Source organism: Natrix helvetica (assembly GCF_964273705.1).
Source record: "Natrix helvetica genome assembly, chromosome: 3".
Lineage (NCBI taxonomy): Eukaryota > Metazoa > Chordata > Lepidosauria > Squamata > Natricidae > Natrix > Natrix helvetica.
The window spans coordinates 35,332,245-35,351,593 of NC_138549.1; the positions used below are offsets into that span (position 1 = coordinate 35,332,245).

General features: G+C 41.4%; 1 protein-coding gene across 1 annotated transcript; it reads right to left on the reverse strand.

Moving 5' to 3' along the window:
- Positions 1-318: 318 nt before the first annotated feature.
- LOC309389364 (acetylserotonin O-methyltransferase-like) lies at positions 319-17,336 on the reverse strand (the record flags this gene model as incomplete). Its single annotated transcript, XM_081947635.1, has 8 exons — positions 17,210-17,336; positions 15,135-15,309; positions 14,195-14,324; positions 6,764-6,832; positions 6,215-6,333; positions 5,313-5,453; positions 5,030-5,152; positions 319-527 (listed from the first exon to the last, which is right to left on the reverse strand). The coding sequence occupies exons 1-8, from the start codon at positions 17,279-17,281 to the stop codon at positions 319-321; spliced, it is 1,038 nt and encodes a 345-aa protein (XP_081803761.1). The 5' UTR covers positions 17,282-17,336.
- Positions 17,337-19,349: the final 2,013 nt, after the last annotated feature.

Here is a 19,349-nt window from a genome sequence, read left to right on the forward strand (position 1 = left end):
TTCTCTGGTACCCTGTTGTTTGTTTAATGTGTATAAGAGGATTGTATTGGTATGTAAAGATGGGAAGAACTGAAGACCTCTAAAGAGTTTTTTTTTCATTTGATCTATCTCTTTATGGTGCAGAACTGGTTCTCAGGACTTTTGCAGCCATTGTGGGGATCCCTAGTTATGGTGAAACCATATTGTGATAAGAAAAGGATCACCTATGTAATATGTGGCCATGGAAAAAGAATACAATATACCTGTAATTAACAAAGCAAGAATTTGATTACTGCAATTTCCTCTTAAACGTTCAACAGGAAGGAATCAGGGGCAACATTATTTTCTTCCTAGAATAATATGAAAGAGGTTTCCTTTCTTTAACTCAACGTCTTGGAAACCAGCCTTGCGGAGGAGCACATTAAACTCAGTTGTTGACCTTTCTTTTCCGTCAAGGTAGAGCAACATTAACAAGGAATAGATGTGGGCTGCTAAAGGCCCTCTTCTGTCTTCATCAAGAAGCATTTCCACTATTAAGACACCACCACCTGTTTCAAAATATATATTATTTATTTCAACAGCCCGAAGAGCATTACATATTTTGAAAATACCCAAATTTTATGTTTCAAATATGTTATATTTATTCCTGCCAATAAATAACACAGACCAATTTATTGTGGTTGTTTTTGCATATTTTGTCAATTTACAGATATTCTGAGTATTTGCCAAGGTTTTCCCCAATCTTTTCTAGAAACTGACCATGTAAAGCTTTTCCTTACCAAAATTCTTTTAGTGTTTCATTACGTTATATTATAAAGGTAAAGGTTTTCCCTGTCCAGTTATGACCAACTCTAGGGAATGCTGGTCATCTCTGTTTCTTAGCCAAGAGGGCCAACGTTGTCTGAAGAAACTTCCTTGGTCATGTGGCCAGAATGACTGTACGCTGAGCTGCATAGAACACTGTTACATTCCCACTGAAGTAGTACCTATTTATCCACTTGCATTTGCATGCTTTGGAACTGTTGGGTTGGCAGAACCTGGAGCAAATAACGGAGCTCATCCAATCACGTGGCACTCAAGTCTTGAACTCTGGCTATCAGCTTTGCAGGTAATAAGCTCAGTGTCTTTTGTTAAAAAGTTTTTATTTTATTTTAATTAAACAAAAACACACAAAAAATGATCCTTCATGACATCTTGTAGAAAGCGTGTCGATTGGTTACAGATAACTTTCGTGCATTTCTTCCACAGTCATTACTTATAGTTCATATTAGATTATACACTTTAAATCAAAAATCTTTGTATATCTTACTATCAATGTACCACTATTCTCATTTGACTACAATTATTTGAACGTGCTTTTACCTCAAATAATTCATACTTAAAGACACAAACATATAATGGCGTTCATCAGCTATTTCAAAAATCCTCCAATAACATTACACCTTTGTGACATGTTCTAAATAAAAGTCAATTAATAAAGTTTCTAAACCTTTTTTTCCCTTTTTTCTTTCAACTCGCTGTTTAGAGTTTGCATCCAAGTTTCTTTTGCCAAAACCAGAGCATATATATATAATTAAACAATATCCATTGACAAAAGGGAAGGAGCCAACGTTGCGACGATACAACGTGCGGTCTCGACACTCCGAGATTGCCGTTGATACTTTTGATGCTGGATGGTCCATTTGGACCGAAACCATCCTGCAGAGACAGTGATCAGGAAGATGAAGCCTTGCTGGTCTCTGAGACACTCCAAAGTCCCTGATTGACCCAAGGGAAGCTCTTCAAGCCGGCGGTAAACAGGCAGCCCCAGGCTGACGAAGTTGGGACGGCTCTGGAAGGAAGGCAGTGAAAAGACAAAATGAGTCCCCCTGTTGATGTATTTTTTCTATTTTGAGAAAGACTGCCCAAAGAAACTTTTTTTTAAGCCAAATTAAATTCTTAAGCAAAAGAATTAAAATTAACCTATATTGGATTGCTCTGGAAAGCTTTTTTTTTTCTTTGTAACTATACTTTGTGGATTGAAGTACTCGCAACATTTTTTGTTTCTTCTCTTAAAGTGAACGGATTAATTTTTCTTCTGTTTTTTGTTACTTTATTTTTTGACTTTTGGATTAATACCTTCCTTTTTATTTTAACAATTCTTCCTATTACTTGTTATTAAATTTCATTAAAGAACTTTGTTTCCGATAAGCCAGAGATAAATATTAGAAAGTGAAAGGTAGTGAAAGGTAGCAACACTGCCACTCGGAGGTCAGAGGCTGGAGTTTTTGAAACAACGTATTTCTTCTCTTTTCCTCTTTGAGCTTACTGACTTCGTAGCTGAAGGGTTTGCAATTTGTTTACAGAAACTGATAAAGAGCCAAGGGCATGAATTGTTTTCGCAGGTGCTCTTTGAGAACTATTTTGGCAGGGGAGATAAAGGGAAAAAAACCAGAACCCTTCTCCTTTGAAGAGCATAAAAGAACTTGTGTTTAACTCAATCTAAAATAAAAAAAATAAAAGAGGCCTGGAAGGCTAGAGCGGCAGTGGTTATTAGTTTTTCTTTTTCCTCCTTTTTTTGAAACATGGATCAATACTCAGATGAGGAAACTTTAAAATCCCAAAATATCTTGGCTGGAATTCAAAATCTACTGGAAGGATATGGGAGAAATGAGAAGAAGTTGGAAAAACTAGTGTTCCTCACAGCAAAGGATGAAGGGGTTGGAGCCCCAAAAATTAAAAGGGAGAATGAAGACATAGAAGATAAAGACAAGATAATAGATGATTTTATTAATGGAGCAAATGTGGATGAAAGTGGAAAGAAGGGAATATGGAAAAGGGAATTCGACGAACTGGAGCTCTATCTCAGATTCCAAGATACAGAAGAAGAAAAAAGAGAAATGATGATGGATTTAAGAAGAGAAACTTTTTCAGAAGCACGATTAACAACCAAAGACAAGCTAATTTTAATAGCAGATGGAGGGCAACGAGATTACCTGAGAGATCCTTCAAGCAACAAAGTGTGGAGAGAAGTCTATAAAAACCTTATAAAGGAGATAAAAAGAAGACTGACACCACAATTGGCATGATAGATAAGACTGCTTTGTTACTGGAAAGATACAGGTTGACAATGAAAGTTGATAATAAAAAAATTAGTTAATTTTGGTGATCAATAAGTAGGAATTTAGTAATTTTTAGATTGTTTTAGATTGTTATTAAATGTTTATTCGTTAACAAATAATTAATTATATTAACAATAATGAAATGATAATGGATACAGCTTAATGATATATACATGTACTAGTAAAAGAAATTTGGATATAAATTGCAAATTGAAATCTGGGAAAAAGACCTATACATTTTATTAACCAATTTTTATTCAGATCTTGTCATAGAGGTGTAATGTTTTTGGGGTTTGATGAGAGGAGGTTGGATATAAATAGTAAATGATTTTTAGCCAACTATAATAACAACAAGCTCAGTGTCTTTAACCACTGAGCCATCACCCACCCACCCATACAGTATATTATATTATAATATATCATTTTTAAATTCATGTTTTGTTTCATTCAACAAAGTCCAATTTTTAACTTGCATCAATGTTTGTTATTGGCTGTCTATAATCAGCCAATGCATACTTTTCTTTGACAGTTTGTTCGACTTGAAATATATTTCTGATTTCATTTCTGTGGGCAGGTATAATCTATTAATATTATTTTGCGGTTGTAAGACAGTTTTATTGCTTTTCAGCCCAAATTGTCCAGTTAAAATTCCAGCAGTATACGGGCCATTATTGATGATTTTGATGGTGTTCCCACTTTTCAATATTGTTATTAGCAATTTGTAGGTGTATTTTTAGAAATCAAATTTTTAACTTGTATATCTTTAATGATATCCAATTGCTTTGTGGTGGTTGGCTGCACAATCAGCAGATGTTAGACTAGATTTGGCATTTTTTTGCATCTATTATCCACTCAGCACCTGGGATAGGCTGATATTGTTATTTGATATGTTATTTGATGGCACTAAAGCTGCTTCCAAGTAAAGTTTCCTTTTGCAATTGTCTGATGGTGATTTTGTCAATGCTGATTCTGTTCAAGTGGGGCTTCAAATGTTTTGGGATTGTACCTCAGATGCCTTTTAATATTGGTACTATTTTTGCTTTCAACTGGTATGTGGCAGATGCAATAAAGAATGCAAAGAATATAAATGTCCAACTGTCTGCAAAAAGTATAAATCCTTCCATTTCCCACCATCAAGTCAGAGCGGACGAAGCTTCTTGGATGAGAAGCAAAATGTCTTTAAAGAAAAACCAGAAAGTCCAGTTGCCTCTTGAAAAAAGCACCCTCTACTCTCCATAAATTGGTTTTTTTTAATGAATACGTTCTTGCAATTAATGGCACACTTTTAGTAGTCTTTGTTCTTGCTTTGTGTATATATTCAGCCCATCACCCATGATTGGGCAATATATACACAAAGTCCCAGTGCCAGGCCTGGTTTGTTAGCTTTGCATTCCATGGAAGAACTGAAGTCCATCTGTTGTTTGTAGTCAGTCTGTACAATCTTCTTGCAGCAGCTAACCAGGTGGTTCACTGTTTCTTCACCTACTTTGCAGAGGTGGCATTTGCTATGTGTTACTGTCTTCTCAATTCTGGCTCTGTATGTATTCGTTATTAAGGCTTGAACTTGTGCAGCCAGAATTACCCCCTTCTGGATTTTTACTAACATATATCAAGCCAATAGAGGCTTAGAAGTAGTAAAGAATCACAGGGTCACAATGAGAGATCTTATTAGTTTGTAATACAGCCACCAAAATATGAATGAATCTGATCTGCACAACACAAGCCCTTTGGGTTGTAGAGCAGAGACAGCTGGAAGAATCTCTCTGGAATCACCCTTTTTTCAGCATTGCAGCTGAATAAGTTATTCTAAGATGCCAGTTGAATGCCCAACAAAACTGGATGGTGAATTTGAAATGACACTAGATTTAGGGGCGTTCAAAACTTGAGCCAAGTATGAACTTTGCCAGTTCCTTAGCAGATTTAACTTTCTATGATTAAAGAACACCTACCGGGTTTGCAGGCCTGGTAAACTTTATGAAGCAGTTGTGAACATCTCTCATCTGGCCAGTCGTGCAGAATCCTGGCCAAAATGTACAGGTCTGCTTCAGGAATAGGATCTCTAAAAAAATCACCTACAAAAGAAAATCTCATTTAGCACCATGTCTTTCAGATTATTCCAACAGAATAATCTGTTCTCCCTTTCAAAACCACAGAATCCATTCTGTCTGTAAAAGTTTCTTGTGATTATAAAGACCTGAGTTCAACCCACAAGTAAAACATTGCATCTTTTACCTGCATGGAAAGTGATCCGGGTCTCTTCTGAAGGCAAACAATGGTTCTTGGAGGCTTCCACTACTTCAGGGAGGTCAAAAATGGTCACAGTACATTTTGGGTAGAGTGACGTCAATTCCTTAGCTAAACCACCAGTGTTTCCTTAAAGACAGCACAAAATGTAATTTAGTAAATGCCAAACAAAAATTTGTACATGTCCAGCTTTCCCCCCTAAGGTTACCTGCCTATTATTTCTCTATAGCTGCACATCAGATTAATTGGAATCTAATAATTTCAAAAATTAGACAAACTTCTTTCAAATTTGCTATACTCTTCATATCATGGTAAACAAATACTAATAAAGAAAAAGATCAGCGATTGAGTCAATTGGTTCTCAACTTTCATATGGTCCTTCCAGGCTATAAAAAGTTCATAGGCTGGATGCACTAAATATTCAAAATGTCCAAAAACATTGGCATTTGATGCAGATTGAATCTCAAAGGGCATCAAATCCCACATCATCTTCAGGCATGGTCTCTTGCCAATGTTCTCAGGCAATCCAGTTTAAAGGTCATTTATTCATCAGCCTGCTATTCTCTGATTTCAGCTCCTTCCCATCTTTGATCAGCACTGGAAAAGGGGAGGAGGAGATGACTGTTTTCTTTTCAGAACTGTCTCCTCTTTTCAAAGACCTCTGCTAATTTCTCCACTGACTGTTATACCGTATCAGGTCAGAGTGGCAGTTAATCATCTTTAAAACAGGACTATTCCTCAGACTCTACTATAGACATTCCAAAGTGGTTTTTGATCTCCTAAGGGTTTCTCCTTTTCCAAATGCAGATGAAAAGATTTGTAAGAGAAGCTAAGAACCCATCCATTGGCCCAACATGTGAAGAAGAAGGCAAAGCGCTGGCTGAACTTACCACCCAGATCGCAAATGAGTGGGAACTGGGACAGGTCAAAGGCAGAAAGCACTTCCCTTCCTAGCACAGGCCAGAGTTCATTCATGAAGTTGGAGAAGGTTTGTAACTCTTCCTTTGATCTAGAATTAAAATAAACATTTCTAAATATATAAAATGCTATTGTTGTTATTCTTTTTACGTATATATTTATGTTTGAATTAAAGGAACTCTTATTACAACATCACTTAAATAATGTTGATCAGAATTTGGAAAAATCTGCATGTGATACATGGAAACAGTCCTACAATTTTGGTGGAGAATGTTATAATGTTCTTGAAATAAAGCAGATTCGCGTAGGTGCTCTAACTGCAGAACTGTATAAAAACAGAAACACCTGGTCAATTAGATGTGCCCCAACAATATTTCAGTGCAATAAAAGAGAAGTTGAATATGGTGATGAGTAAGGATCATATGATAGAGAAAATTATGGCAGTGTGAAGATTAATCGTATTGATTAGTTGCCCACAAAATAATTACTCCAATGACCATTCTCTAAAATTATAATGTTACCTGTACATGACCTCATAAGTCTTGTTTGAGGGAGAGCCATATATTGATGGAATCTGATTTCTTCCTTTCCTAAAAATTTTAAAAAAGTTAGAAAGAAACAAGACAATCCTCCTGGCATTTTCTTCTGCATAGAAGTAAATCCTGAATGTACAGGATTTTCAAAGATCAGATTTTATTATGAAGGTTTCCTTATTAAGCCAGTACTCCTTTACTCTGTCAAGTATGCTGCAGTATGATCTTATGCATCTCTACCATGAAATAAGCCATAAAGAACACCTGGCTGGTAGTTTAGGTTGCTTAGTTGAAGAAACTCCCTGGATGAAGGCAATGAACCCAACTCACTTCCATACTGCTGTCTTGTTAATGAAATTACCAGCTACAAATCCTTAGTTTTCTCTGTTAGATACTTGCTACAGTTATAATGGTTTCCACCAAGGTTCTCTGTTCCGGCGGGAACAGAGGTTTAATCTCATTGGTTGAAGGGTCTGACAGCTCCCTATAAAAGGGCTGCTGTCAGACTCAACCTTCGCTGGATTGTACATACTTGTTCTGTTACAATAAAGAGCTGTTGTTGCCTTTAGCCCGAGTGTGCCTTTCCATTACCCTATCTAACACTGGTGACGAGGATGGGATTGGAAGGCAACTAGGCGTAACAAAAAGAGCGTAGCAATCCAGCAAATAAATCCAGTCTGGAGCTCAGCACGGCTTCGAGTAGCCATTTTTGAGCGGCAAACTCAAAACACCCTTGAAGCCTGCAAGAAGATGTTCCTCAGTTACTGTGGACGGGAAATGTTTGAAACTGCCAAAGACCTATCAGAGCCAACGCCACTACAATCGGTCGCTTGGTCCATGCTCCAGCAGATGCTGAGGACTCACTATGCTCCCAAGCCATCTACGCATGTCCGCCAGCAGGAATTTAATATTTGCAACCAGAAGGAAGGCGAATCAATCAAGAAGTATTTGCGGCACTACGAAAGGCAGCAGAGTACTGCGAGTTCCAAGACCTAGACAAACTTATTCTTGACCACATCATATGCAGTGTGCGAGACATTAATTTATAGAGGAGGTTACTTGCCAAATCTAACCTCACTCTACAAATTGCCTTGGACGAAACAAAAGGGGCACATCGCCAAAGTTTGCAGAAGCGAGCATTCCATGATGACCTGGCAGCCAAGAAGCCGATCTAACTGCCAGCATAGGCCCAACCAAGGGGCATGGCAGAAGCCACCGCGGCGCTCAGAGAGCGACACCAGAGTCACCTACCACACCTCAATTGGCCAAGTCCGCACTAAGCAGCCAAAAAAGCTGAAGGTCACAGTCCCCATCCAGGGCTGTCCATGCGAGATGGAGATTGACACAGGGTCATAATTCACCATCATGCCATGGTCCATGCTCAAGTGGGCTATCAATAGCCTGAAGAAGCAACATCTACGTGCCCCTGACATCCCCCTTTGTGATTATCAGGGGAACTGAGTCCCCATCGTGGGCCAGGGCACATTCTGGGTGCAATTCAAGAAATTCAGCTGTTGGCTCCCAGTGACGGTGGTCAGTGGTGACATGCAGAGCCCCCTGGGGCTTTACTGGTTCAAAGCCCTGGGCCTAGAAGTAACTGGTATCAACGCATTGAAAGACGAGAGCGCTGAAGCAATTTTTAAGGAGTTCGAGGACGTCTTCGGCACCAGTCTGGGTAAGTATGTGGGGACTCCAATCTCTTTCAATTTGGACCCCAACATAGCTCCCATAAGGCTAAAACCCAGGAGAGTACCTTTCGCTCTCCGCCCAAAAATTGATCTGGAAATCGACAAGCTCGTAGGCCAGGGAATCCTGGAGCTGGTTGATCACGCATGCTGGGAGCCCCCTATAGTGACACCTGTCAAATCTGATGGGTCTGTCCGCATATGCGTGGACTACATATGCACAATCAATAAAGCGTTACAACAAAGCGCTTACCCTGTACCCATTGTACAGCATTTATTACATTATTTAGGCCCCGGCAAAGTATTCGCTAAATTGGACATGGTGCAGGCATACCAACAATTGCCTGTAGATGGTGCTACGGCAGAGGCCCAAACCATTGTGACGCACAGGGGTGCATTCAAATGTCACCACCTGCAATTTGGAGTTAGTATCGCCCCTGGACTGTTCCAAAATGTCATGGAACGGCTTTTGCAGGGAATTCCAGGAGTCATCTTGGTATCGGCTGCAAATGAGGGGCAACTTTTCAAACATTTCCAAACTGTTTTGACCAGAATTTGAGACAAAGGCCTTTGTCTCAAAAAAGAAAAATGCCAAATTAACGTGCCACGGATTGAATTCTTAAGGTACCTAATCGACGGCTCTGGGATTCACCCGACCACTAAAACAATTCAAGCAATCCAGGGCATCCCTACCCTTTGCAATCAAACCAAGCTGCAGGCATTCTTCAGACTCCTTAATTTCTACAGCGTCTTTCTTAAACAGAAAGCCATTGTTGCTGAGCCCTTACATCATCTCCTGGTGAAAAATGCGAAGTGGCCCTAGGGCAGAGCCGATGCTGCTGCATTTGCCGCGGTAAAAAGTCTTCTGTCAGCAGACACGTTCCTGGTGCAGTACAGCCAGATCCTGCCACTGGTGTTGACTTGTGGCGCTTCCCCATTTGGCGTTGGAACCATCCTCAGCCACCACATGCCCAATGGAACCGAGGCTCCCATAGCCTATTACTCAAGGACCTTTTCTGCTGCCAAGTGGAACTACAGCCAGCTGGACCGTGAGGCTTTGGCTGCAGTGGCCGGTGTAAAAAGTTTCCATGAGTACCTCTACGGCTGTGATTTCGAACTAATTACGGACCACAAACCGCTTTTGGGCTTGCTGGCTGGGGACCGACTTACTCCTATGTCATTATCACCGCAGATGACCAGATGGACCATTTTCCTAGCTGCCTACTCTTACCGTCTCATCCACTGTCCAAGCACCACTTTGGGGCATGCCGACGCGTTGAATCGTTGCCCGCTGCCAGAACTTCTTGCAGACCCTACTCTGGAGACGCCAGTTCCCCTTATTGACTGCTTGGAGACTGGCCCTGTCTCGTCTAGTGACGTTGCCTGTCACTCTGCAAAACATTCCACCATCAAACAAATTTTGAACTGGGTGTGGAGGGCGTGGCCCAAGAAGCCTTTTGGGTCTGATTTCAAAATGTACTATTGTAAGAGAGATGAATTGTCTGTTGTTAATGGCTGTTTGATGTGGGGGGTCCGGGTCGTTGTTCCACCCTAACTGTGCATTGCAGTATTAGAGGCTTTAAACGTAGGGCATCCTGGAATTGTCAGGATGAAGTCTTTGGCCAGGAGTTACGTGTGGTGGCCTAACATGGACAGGGAGATCAAAGAATGGGTGGCTACCTGCACACTGTGCCAGGAGTACAGACCAGCTCCCCCAGAGGTGCCCGCTAAGGAGTGGGAGTGACCTCAAGCACCGTGGTCTAGGGTGCGCGTTGATTTTGCTGGCTCAGTTCATGGCCAGAGGTAGTCCTACTCAAAATGGCTAGAGGTAGTCCTGATGACCTCCACTACGGCAGAAGCAGTCATCAAGGTGCTATAGAGACTTTTCTCCACACACGGCCTGCCCAACGTCCTGGTCTCTGACAACAGGCCCCAATTCACGGCCATGTAATTCGAGACCTTCTTAACAGCACAGGAAATCAGACATGCCCTGGTCATGCCATTCCATCCAGCCTCCAATGGTCAGGCGGAGAGAATGGTGAGATCTGCAAAACAGGCCCTATCTAGGATGGGCCCGGGAGATTGGCAAACACGGGTTGACCATTACCTTCTAATTCAACACATCACGCCAAGTGCCACTACAGGGAGAAGCCCCTCCGAGCTTCTCATGGGTCGCCAGCTAAGGCCCCACTTAGACCGGCTACACCCAAACTATCCTGCGGCATTGCTCCCAGACTCCACAAGCAAAAGTCGGAACTTTAGTGTAGGGGATTCAGTTTATGCCCACAACTAAGCGGGGGGACTCTGTGGATTCCTGCCACAGTGATAGGCATCACCAGGCCTCGCTCTTAGCTCGTAGAGCTCGAGGACGGTTGGAGAAGGCACATTGAACAACTCCGTGGCCGCCTCTCCAACTCCATTCTTAGGCAGCCAGAGGTAACTCCTGCACGAGTTAGCCAAAGCCCTACCCAAAAGGAGCACAAAGTCACTCCTTCCACAGCCAACTCAAACCCCGAAGTCACCGGGATACTTAGCTTCTTGTGTTGCAGGCCCACAGCGAGCTCTGAGCGAACCGGCTCTAGAAGCTCCAGCTGTGGCCTGTGAAAGGTTCCAGGAGCTTCCACCAAGCGGAGCTGCGGAGCAAACAGGTCCGTCCGACCTGTCCGAAGAACACCCTCCGACTGAACTGCGCAGGTCTGGCAGAGCTACCAAAAAGCCCGCCTACCTGCATGACTACATTACCACTAGGATTATTCCATCTAAGAGGGGAGGGGTGTTAGATACTTGCTACAGTTATAATGGTTTCCACCAAGGTCCTCTGTTCCGATGGGAACAGAGGTTTAATCTCATTGGTCGAAGGGTTTGACAGCTCCGTATAAAAGGGGTGCTATCAGACTCAGCCTTCGCTGGATTGTACATACTTGTTCTGTTACAATAAACAGCTGTTGTTGCCTTTAGCCTGAGTATCCCTTTCCATTACCCAATCTAACATTCTGTATTTTAATAAAAGAGTTTAAAGCAAGATTCAGAGGCAATCCCAATTCAGCAGGTTTATGAATTCACTGTTGATTGATTTGTAGGTTTTAAAAAAGTCCCTGAAATCTTTTTGTCTTAAGATTTACATTGGGTAGAGTAGCTCAAATACTTGTTCAGTTACTAGTTTGTGACTTATTCTTTACAACCCCATGGAGCATAGCATAACTGGTCACCCTATTCTCCACAGTCTCTCTCAGTTTGCCCAAACTCATATTCATTATGCTGCTGACTATCTAACCATCTCATCCATCATCCCCTTCTCTTTTTGCCTTCAGTCTTTCCAGCATCTCTGTCTTTTCCAGTGAGGCCTCTGTTTTCCTTTGGTGGACAGAGTATTTGAGCTTCAGGATCTGACCTTCGAAAGAATAGTCAGAGTTTATTATCTTTAAGATTGACTGAGTTGATCTCCTTGCAGTCCTTGAAGGCAAATAGAGTGTTCCTAAATCAAGTGGTTTCTAAAACCTGTAGAGTTTTAATGTGGTGGGGATCCTCATTCTAGTAGTTAGCATACAAGACAGGGAAGGTTTACCTGATGAAGACTGGGGTGATATACAGGTAGTCCTCAGATTACAACAATTTATTTAGCAACCATTCATAGTTTCAACAGTATTGAATGAACGGTGTTTATGATTGGAAGTTGGTCGTCACATTCACATGAGGCTCTTGCTCAATGATCTATACAATCCTCACATAACAATGGCAACCAAGATGGGTAGAATTACAGTTGCTAAGCAACAGGGTCACATGACAGCACACTTTATGATTACATCACTTGGTGATGGAAGTTCCAGTCTAATTGCTTCTTGAACTTGTAACAGGGAATATGATGACATTTTCACATTTTAAAAATTGTGTTAACACCCAAATGCTTATATAAAATACCCCACTATTTTCATTGTTCATTTTTCTTTGAAAAATTAGCTGAATATTGTTAAATTCATAAATAGCATACATCTGAAAACATCATTCAATCTAGCTCTCTACATGGGGCTCCCCTTGAGATGCACCCGAAGACTACAGCTAGTTCAGAATGCGGCCGCGCGGGTCATCATGGGGAGGACAAGATACTCCCATATAATACCACTCCTGCGCGAGCTGCACTGGCTGCCTGTGGTTTTTCGGGTGCGTTTCAAGGTGTTGGTTACTATCTTCAAAGCGCTCCATGGCACGGGACCTAGTTACCTGCGGGATCACATCTCACCTCATACATCCCTGCGACCAATCCGCTCTCACAGGGAGGGACTCCTCCGGGTGCCGTCCACTAAGCAGTGTCAACGGGCGGCGCCCAGGAGTAGAGCCTTCTCTGTGATGGGCCCAACCCTCTGGAATGACCTCCCCCCCCCGATATTAGAACTACTACCGACCTCCGCTCCTTCCGACAGAAGCTTAAGACCCACCTGTTCCAATTAGCTGGCTTAACTGATTTATAGTCCCATTTTAACCTCCTGGCAAACATCTTATTGGGTAGTTTTTAAGGGTAATTTTAATGTTTATTTGTATTTTAAATTAAATATTGTACAGTCCACGTCCTACCTCCTCCGTTTACCTATTTGTATATTTAAGTATATCTGTATTTTGTATTCATACTGTTTTAATATGACTGTACACCGCCCCGAGTCCTGTTTAGGAAAGGGTGCGGTTTATAAATTAAAGTTTATTATTATTATTTATAGTAACTCCTCCTATTTACAAAAGGTTACCGATCAGTCATAAACTTTAATCTCAGTTCTTCTTCTTAATGAAATGACTCCATGGCATAACTCTAAATGTTTGCTTTTCTTGCTTTTATTATTAGAGTTTGGGTTTCTGTTCCAGATTCTCTTGTGTAAAACTTTTTAATGTTGGTACCAATTAAAATAGAGGGGAAATTCTGAGGAGAAACATAATGGCTGTCTGTAATTTATTGCTGTTGTATTTTTATTTTGGCATATATGATTTAGAGAATTCCAATTTAATAAGGATTAATAAATAATTTCCTAACTAAAAACTAATACTGTCTTTAAGTGTCCCATTAAAGGATAATAACTCCTTAAGTCAGTTCATGACATGGTAACTATACGAAGATGGTCATAATTTTGTTGGCAACAGGAAACACGTTTTTATGAAGAAATAAGAAACAAATTGTTATTGAACAACAATTTTCTTCTGATATTTTTTCTTTTTTCTCACTGTTTGGGTACCTGTTCTCCATAGATCTGAGATTTGTGAGTCTCAAACCCAAGGAATAATCAGATACAGCTCAACATAATTTGTATAAGAACTTTCATGATCAATCTGATTCTCTCAATGCTGCTATTGAATATTTTAATACTAATTAACTGAGATCTGATTAAAGCTGTGAGGAAATAAAAATGGATGTGCCTATGTAGGACCTTACAATAATGTATATCTCATGTTTTAAAATGGGAGGAGCGAGACACTAAAACAACTCAGAAAGGCAGAAGATGGTGCTTGATTTTTCTAAAAGAAGGCAAATATGAAATAATTTCCTTTTATCTGAACGGGAAAATTCAGTGATGATAATCCACTGCCATTGCAATTAAGGAAATATGTGTGTTAATATTATATTCAACATCCAGATTGTGAAATTTCCGTAATTTCTTGTGGACAAGGATCTAATAATTCTGATATTAGGATGATTTTTCATGCTCTAACTTTATTTATTCTGGTTTACTAGCCCCCTGCTGGATTTGTTTACCTTACAGCATGAGACAAATATTGCATTGATGGATACACAATTTCAGAATGGAATGTTATGGATTGACACTGAGACTTTGGGCTTGATTTGACCAGGTAGAGATTGGTAAAGTCTGTATTTCCATAAAGATCTAAAAAAAAAAAAAATACCGGTATCATTGCATGTAACAATCTTTCAATTCACTATAGTGTCTTTGTCTACTTTTTAAAAAACAAATTATGCTGTATTTATCTCAAGCATATCATAATAATATGAGAACCAGTTTGATGTAGTATGATGTATGATGCTAAATTTCTTGGAGACTATAAGTTTCTGTCCCACATTAGACACAAAGCCAGTTCTTTGGGCTGGTCATTTTCTCTCAGCTCTAAGAAGGAGGCAATGGCAAACCTCTTTTGCACACACAATCTGCAAGGACCTGTCATTTGGCCAAGTGCAATGGCTGCCCCCCCCCCCCCCCCCACCAAATTTCATCTGATTAAGGATTTGGATATGATTTCATTTTGAAAATCAGTTCAGGCCAATAGTAATACTCATGGTTTGGAAGCAAAGTTGGTTTTGTTTTGTTTTAAAATAACCAGGGACACCAACTCAACATGCCAATGTTTTACTATTCTGGTTTATATGACTTTCCAAGAATGAAATTGCCGCGGCAAGGAAAATTGCTGCAGCTATGTTTATTCCAGGATGTGTTTGTGACCTGAGTGAAATGGATTTTTCAGATTTAGCAGATTTTTCGGTCTGCACTTGCATTGTTCATGGTTTGAGCCATTCAGGACCCAAGGTCCCACTGTACCAGCTTTCTGGCCTGTAATTTCTGGAAGCCCCCCTTCTGCAACCTCCTGGATCTATCAAGCTCAACAGGTGCAGCCACATATTGCCTACTATTATGGAATAATTGTTGGCCATTCCAGTTGTTTCCTGCTTCTCACATGATTACCTTTGCCATCCTTCCATTCCAGTGTCAGGAGCTTTAACCCTACACAGGCCTCCAGCAGTTTCTGCATCCCAATAGGGCTGGTGCTCAAGTGTTCCGCAATAGTTGTAGAAGACAGCTGTTCCCTTGACTCTCTCAAAAGATCAAAGACACCCAGCTCACAGGCAGTTGAAATGATCTAGGAATAAACAGACAGCAAGAACAAAAGCCATGACTTTCCTCTCAGTTCATATCCAACAATCCCAGAATTTATTTGTGTGGTTTACCGAAGAAGGAATCAAGCAGGGCTACACATGTTTAATCAGCCCTACCAACTCTGGGAGCAAGAGGAGAAAGGGCATATGTAGATAATCATTTGTTTCTGCAGCCACATCCCCTCTGAATGTGGGTGTAGTAACAACTAATAAAATATTAAATAACATAAATTATATTAAATAACTAATATTCTTTTCTTCTTCAGACTGGGCTTTTTTCAATTTATTACTGGAGTTTCAGATAAAATCTATACACACAGAGATAGAGAGAAAAAGTGTGTGAGTGAGAGAGAGAGAAAGAGAGAGAGAATGAAGGAGAGAGAGAATGAAGGAGAGAGAGAATGAAGGAGAGAGAGAGAATGAGAGAAAGAATGACAGAGAGAGAGAGAGAAAGAGAGAGAGAAAGAGAGGGAGAGGAAGGGGGAGAGAGAAATAGAAGACTCTGCATAATCTGAGCAACCAGATTTGTTTATCTTGGGCCCCATTTCTTAGAAGGAACCTTTTGGCCTTGAAGGCTACTGGGACCATGGCTGGCGATGTGTTTAATCCCTGGAAGGGAAGATAGTCAAAATCTCAACATCCTTGATGGAGAGGAAAGGGGAACAGAAAGACAGATATCCCATCATACCAATATGATACAAACTTAATTTTTAAAAAATATGTACTCTATGCTATTATTGGGAGATAATCAAGTGTGGGGGGGGGGGCACTGAAGAAAAGAATATCTGTTCCTACCTTACTGTAGTAAAAAAAAAAACCTAGATGATACACATAATACGGGAACAAACCATTAGGGAAGCAAAGATTTATGGCAGAAAAAAATATTGATTCCGCCTCTTTTTTACTGGCACAACAATGAGTTAAAAAAGAATAATTAAAGCTTTAATAATTAAACCAATGCAAGAATAAATATTGAAGCTGCCTTCTACTATAGTAAAGACTGCTGAGACCCCACATTTAGAATTCAAAATTTCCTGAAATAAATTCAACCCAAGTTTAGCAAATAAATTTCTAAACTCAGAGATTAGATATAGGATAGATATAGAGTATGTTGCAATATTAGAGTCAAAAACATGAAGAAGGATGTACAATCATTAAATTATTTAGCAAATTACAACATAAACTTTGGTGATTCTATTGTTTTCACAACTATTAAGAAGTATTATCCAGCTTACTGCCACAATAGTTTGCAGAGTTAAAATTGCTTTATAAATACTAATTAAACTAATACAATAATAAATGTTGAACCTCCTATCTATTATAGTAAACATTGCTGAAACCCCACATACAGTTTTTGTTGCAAGATTAGAGTTAAAACATGCAGGAAAATGTACAGTCACTAGATTATTTAGTAAATTGGCTGGAAGATTATTCATGGAGATCAATGTTGTTAGGATGTGGAAACTCTGTAACTAACATGGGGCTATAATCATCTGGTAATAAAATACGATGTTATGAAAACCTACTAAGGAATTTCCCTTATAACACCTATCATGGTGTAATAAGGTAAACTCCTTACCTTATTAAATTACCTTAAATTCACCTATCATGGTATAATAAAATTTTATAAACTTAATTTTAGTTTCTTATTGGCAAAAGAAGAGCATATCTGAGCCAGGACACTAACCTACAGATGTCCAATGAAACTTCGCTGCTCAGAAGACACTAGAAAGAATCTTGCAGCCATTTAATAGCTGACTCTTTCATTACAACATAAACTTTGGTGATTCTATTGTTTTTAAATGATTAAGAAGCTGAGAAATTGAAGGTCTTTTGTATTTTCAAAGTTAAGAGTTCATATTTAGAAGTATTAGCCCACCTTACCTTGAAAGTTACAAATGAATGCTGATAGTTAAACAATGTTTGAATATTTTCAATTTCTTCTAGTGAACTCATTGTTCTTGGCTTCCCTCGTTGACCAAAAGGACCTTCCTTCAGCCAAAATATTTGGTATTCCTGAGTGTAAAAATGGCAAAACATAGGTGTCCATAAGATGTCCCAGGATAAAGTATGTAAAGCATTACTAAAGAGAGAACCACACCACACTTAAAAGGAGTCCTTTAGCAAAGGCTCCTGAATAAATTTCGCTGCCCTGGCATTAGAGGACAGGTGCTCTCATGGAGCGACCTGAAAACCAGGAAACAAGGAATAGGAATAAATGAGGAACGTTTGTGCTTATATGCAGGTCTGGTTGGCACACCTTAAGAAAAATATAATATAGCTCTAAAAAGTATACATTTTCAATCCGAATGGGAAGCAATAAACACATTCCAGAGAGAATATGAGCCCCCACCCCAAACAACGCAAACACAGTGGAAAAAAAGGGAAATCCTGAAAGGGATTTGTTAAGTCAGCTTCATCTCCAGCAGGGACGTGCGGTCAGAGGAGGCAGGGGAGGCAGAGCCTCACCTCTCTTCATGAAATAATAGTATATAATGTTATGTAATGCGAGGAGGAGGAGGAGCTTCCGGGGGAAAATGGCGGACCTTCCCAAAGCTCCGTGAACGATGGGGCTCTTTGGCAGGGACAGCAGGCGTTTTCGGCCCCCGTTGGTCATTCTGGGGGCCTAGAATCATTAAGTGGCAACCCTGGCTCTCGTTGTTAACAGCTTGGACCCTGGGCGGGGTCCAGATAGCCAGGAGGACGGAGGCAGAGGAGGAGGAGGACGGCGAAGAGGCGAGAATGCAGAGAATGCAGAGGCCGAGCCGCGGCAGCGAAAAAACACCAAGAGCAGAAAGGAGGAGGTCTGTGTGGCTGCCAGGGCGGCGGGACAATGGGACAGCGGAGGAGCGACTCCGGGAGGATAGCGAGTCGGTGAGGAGAACGTGTGGGAGGCGAGCTACATCCTGCTGTGTGGGGGCGGCGTTTGGATCCGACCGGCGGTGGCGACAGGGCGGCAGAAATGGCGCTGGAATATCGGGCGCCCTATTTCTCATCTATCTCTCTGACCGCAGCCTGGCTAAGAGGCCAGTGGGGCCGGTGGGGCTGGAGAGAAGCTGTGGAGACTGTAGAAGAAAGCCAGGGGGGTCGCCGGAGGTTCTGGGCGACCTCCAGAAGATCAATAGGCCGAGCAGCTGGCCTTGGCACCCCGCCTACCCCCCCCGCCCACCCCCCACCCCGCACCCCCGCTGAGGTGCGATCCCTGTATACTCTAAGAACTACCTCTCGGTCTCTGGGCCTTAAGAACTACCTCTGGGCCTCGCTGGTGGACTGTAGATTACTGTGGATTGCGAGGTCTGCTTCCTCTCCCATCTTATCTGCCTGTCAAATACTCATTGCTCTATTTTACATCAAGTTACATCTTGGACCTGCTGCAAAGAAAAACCCTGCCACAGCCATAGTCATGGATTGATTAACATTTTTATCTACTCAAGGTCTGACATTCTTCGACTGCGAGGGTCCCCCCTCTCGCAGGCATGCCCCCTTGCCCTGATGAGGGCCCACCTCGATGAGGGGTTTATTAACCCAGAGAGGTGGAGGAAGCGGGGGATTAGGGGTTTTTTAGTAAAATGTTTTTTAAAGGTTTTAAGGGGTTCCAGGGAGGGGGGGAGGGCTACTTGGCCTTGGGGTATGGACATAGCCAGGTCAACAGGTGGGGTCAGGACGGAGGGGAGCGGAGTGGGGGGGGTGGGAGGAAACACCATTCCTACAAGGGGAATTCCAATTGCGACGGTCGTAGGGAAGGGCGGGCGCGAGGACACTAGAAGAACATACAGTCGGTTGGGAGACCGGGGCCGCTGGATACGCCCGGTCGCTTGTACCAACCCCCGCAGGCTAGGTGGACAGGATCGGCAGAGCCTGGGCCTTAGGCTGATGTTATGTAATGCGAGGTCCGTGATTAATAAGGCCCCCCTCATCAGTGACTTGATCACAGAGGGGGAGCCGGACCTCGCAGGAATAACGGAAACCTGGCTGGGCCCAGAGGGGGGGTTGCCCCTCAGGGAAATGTGCCCTCCAGGTTACC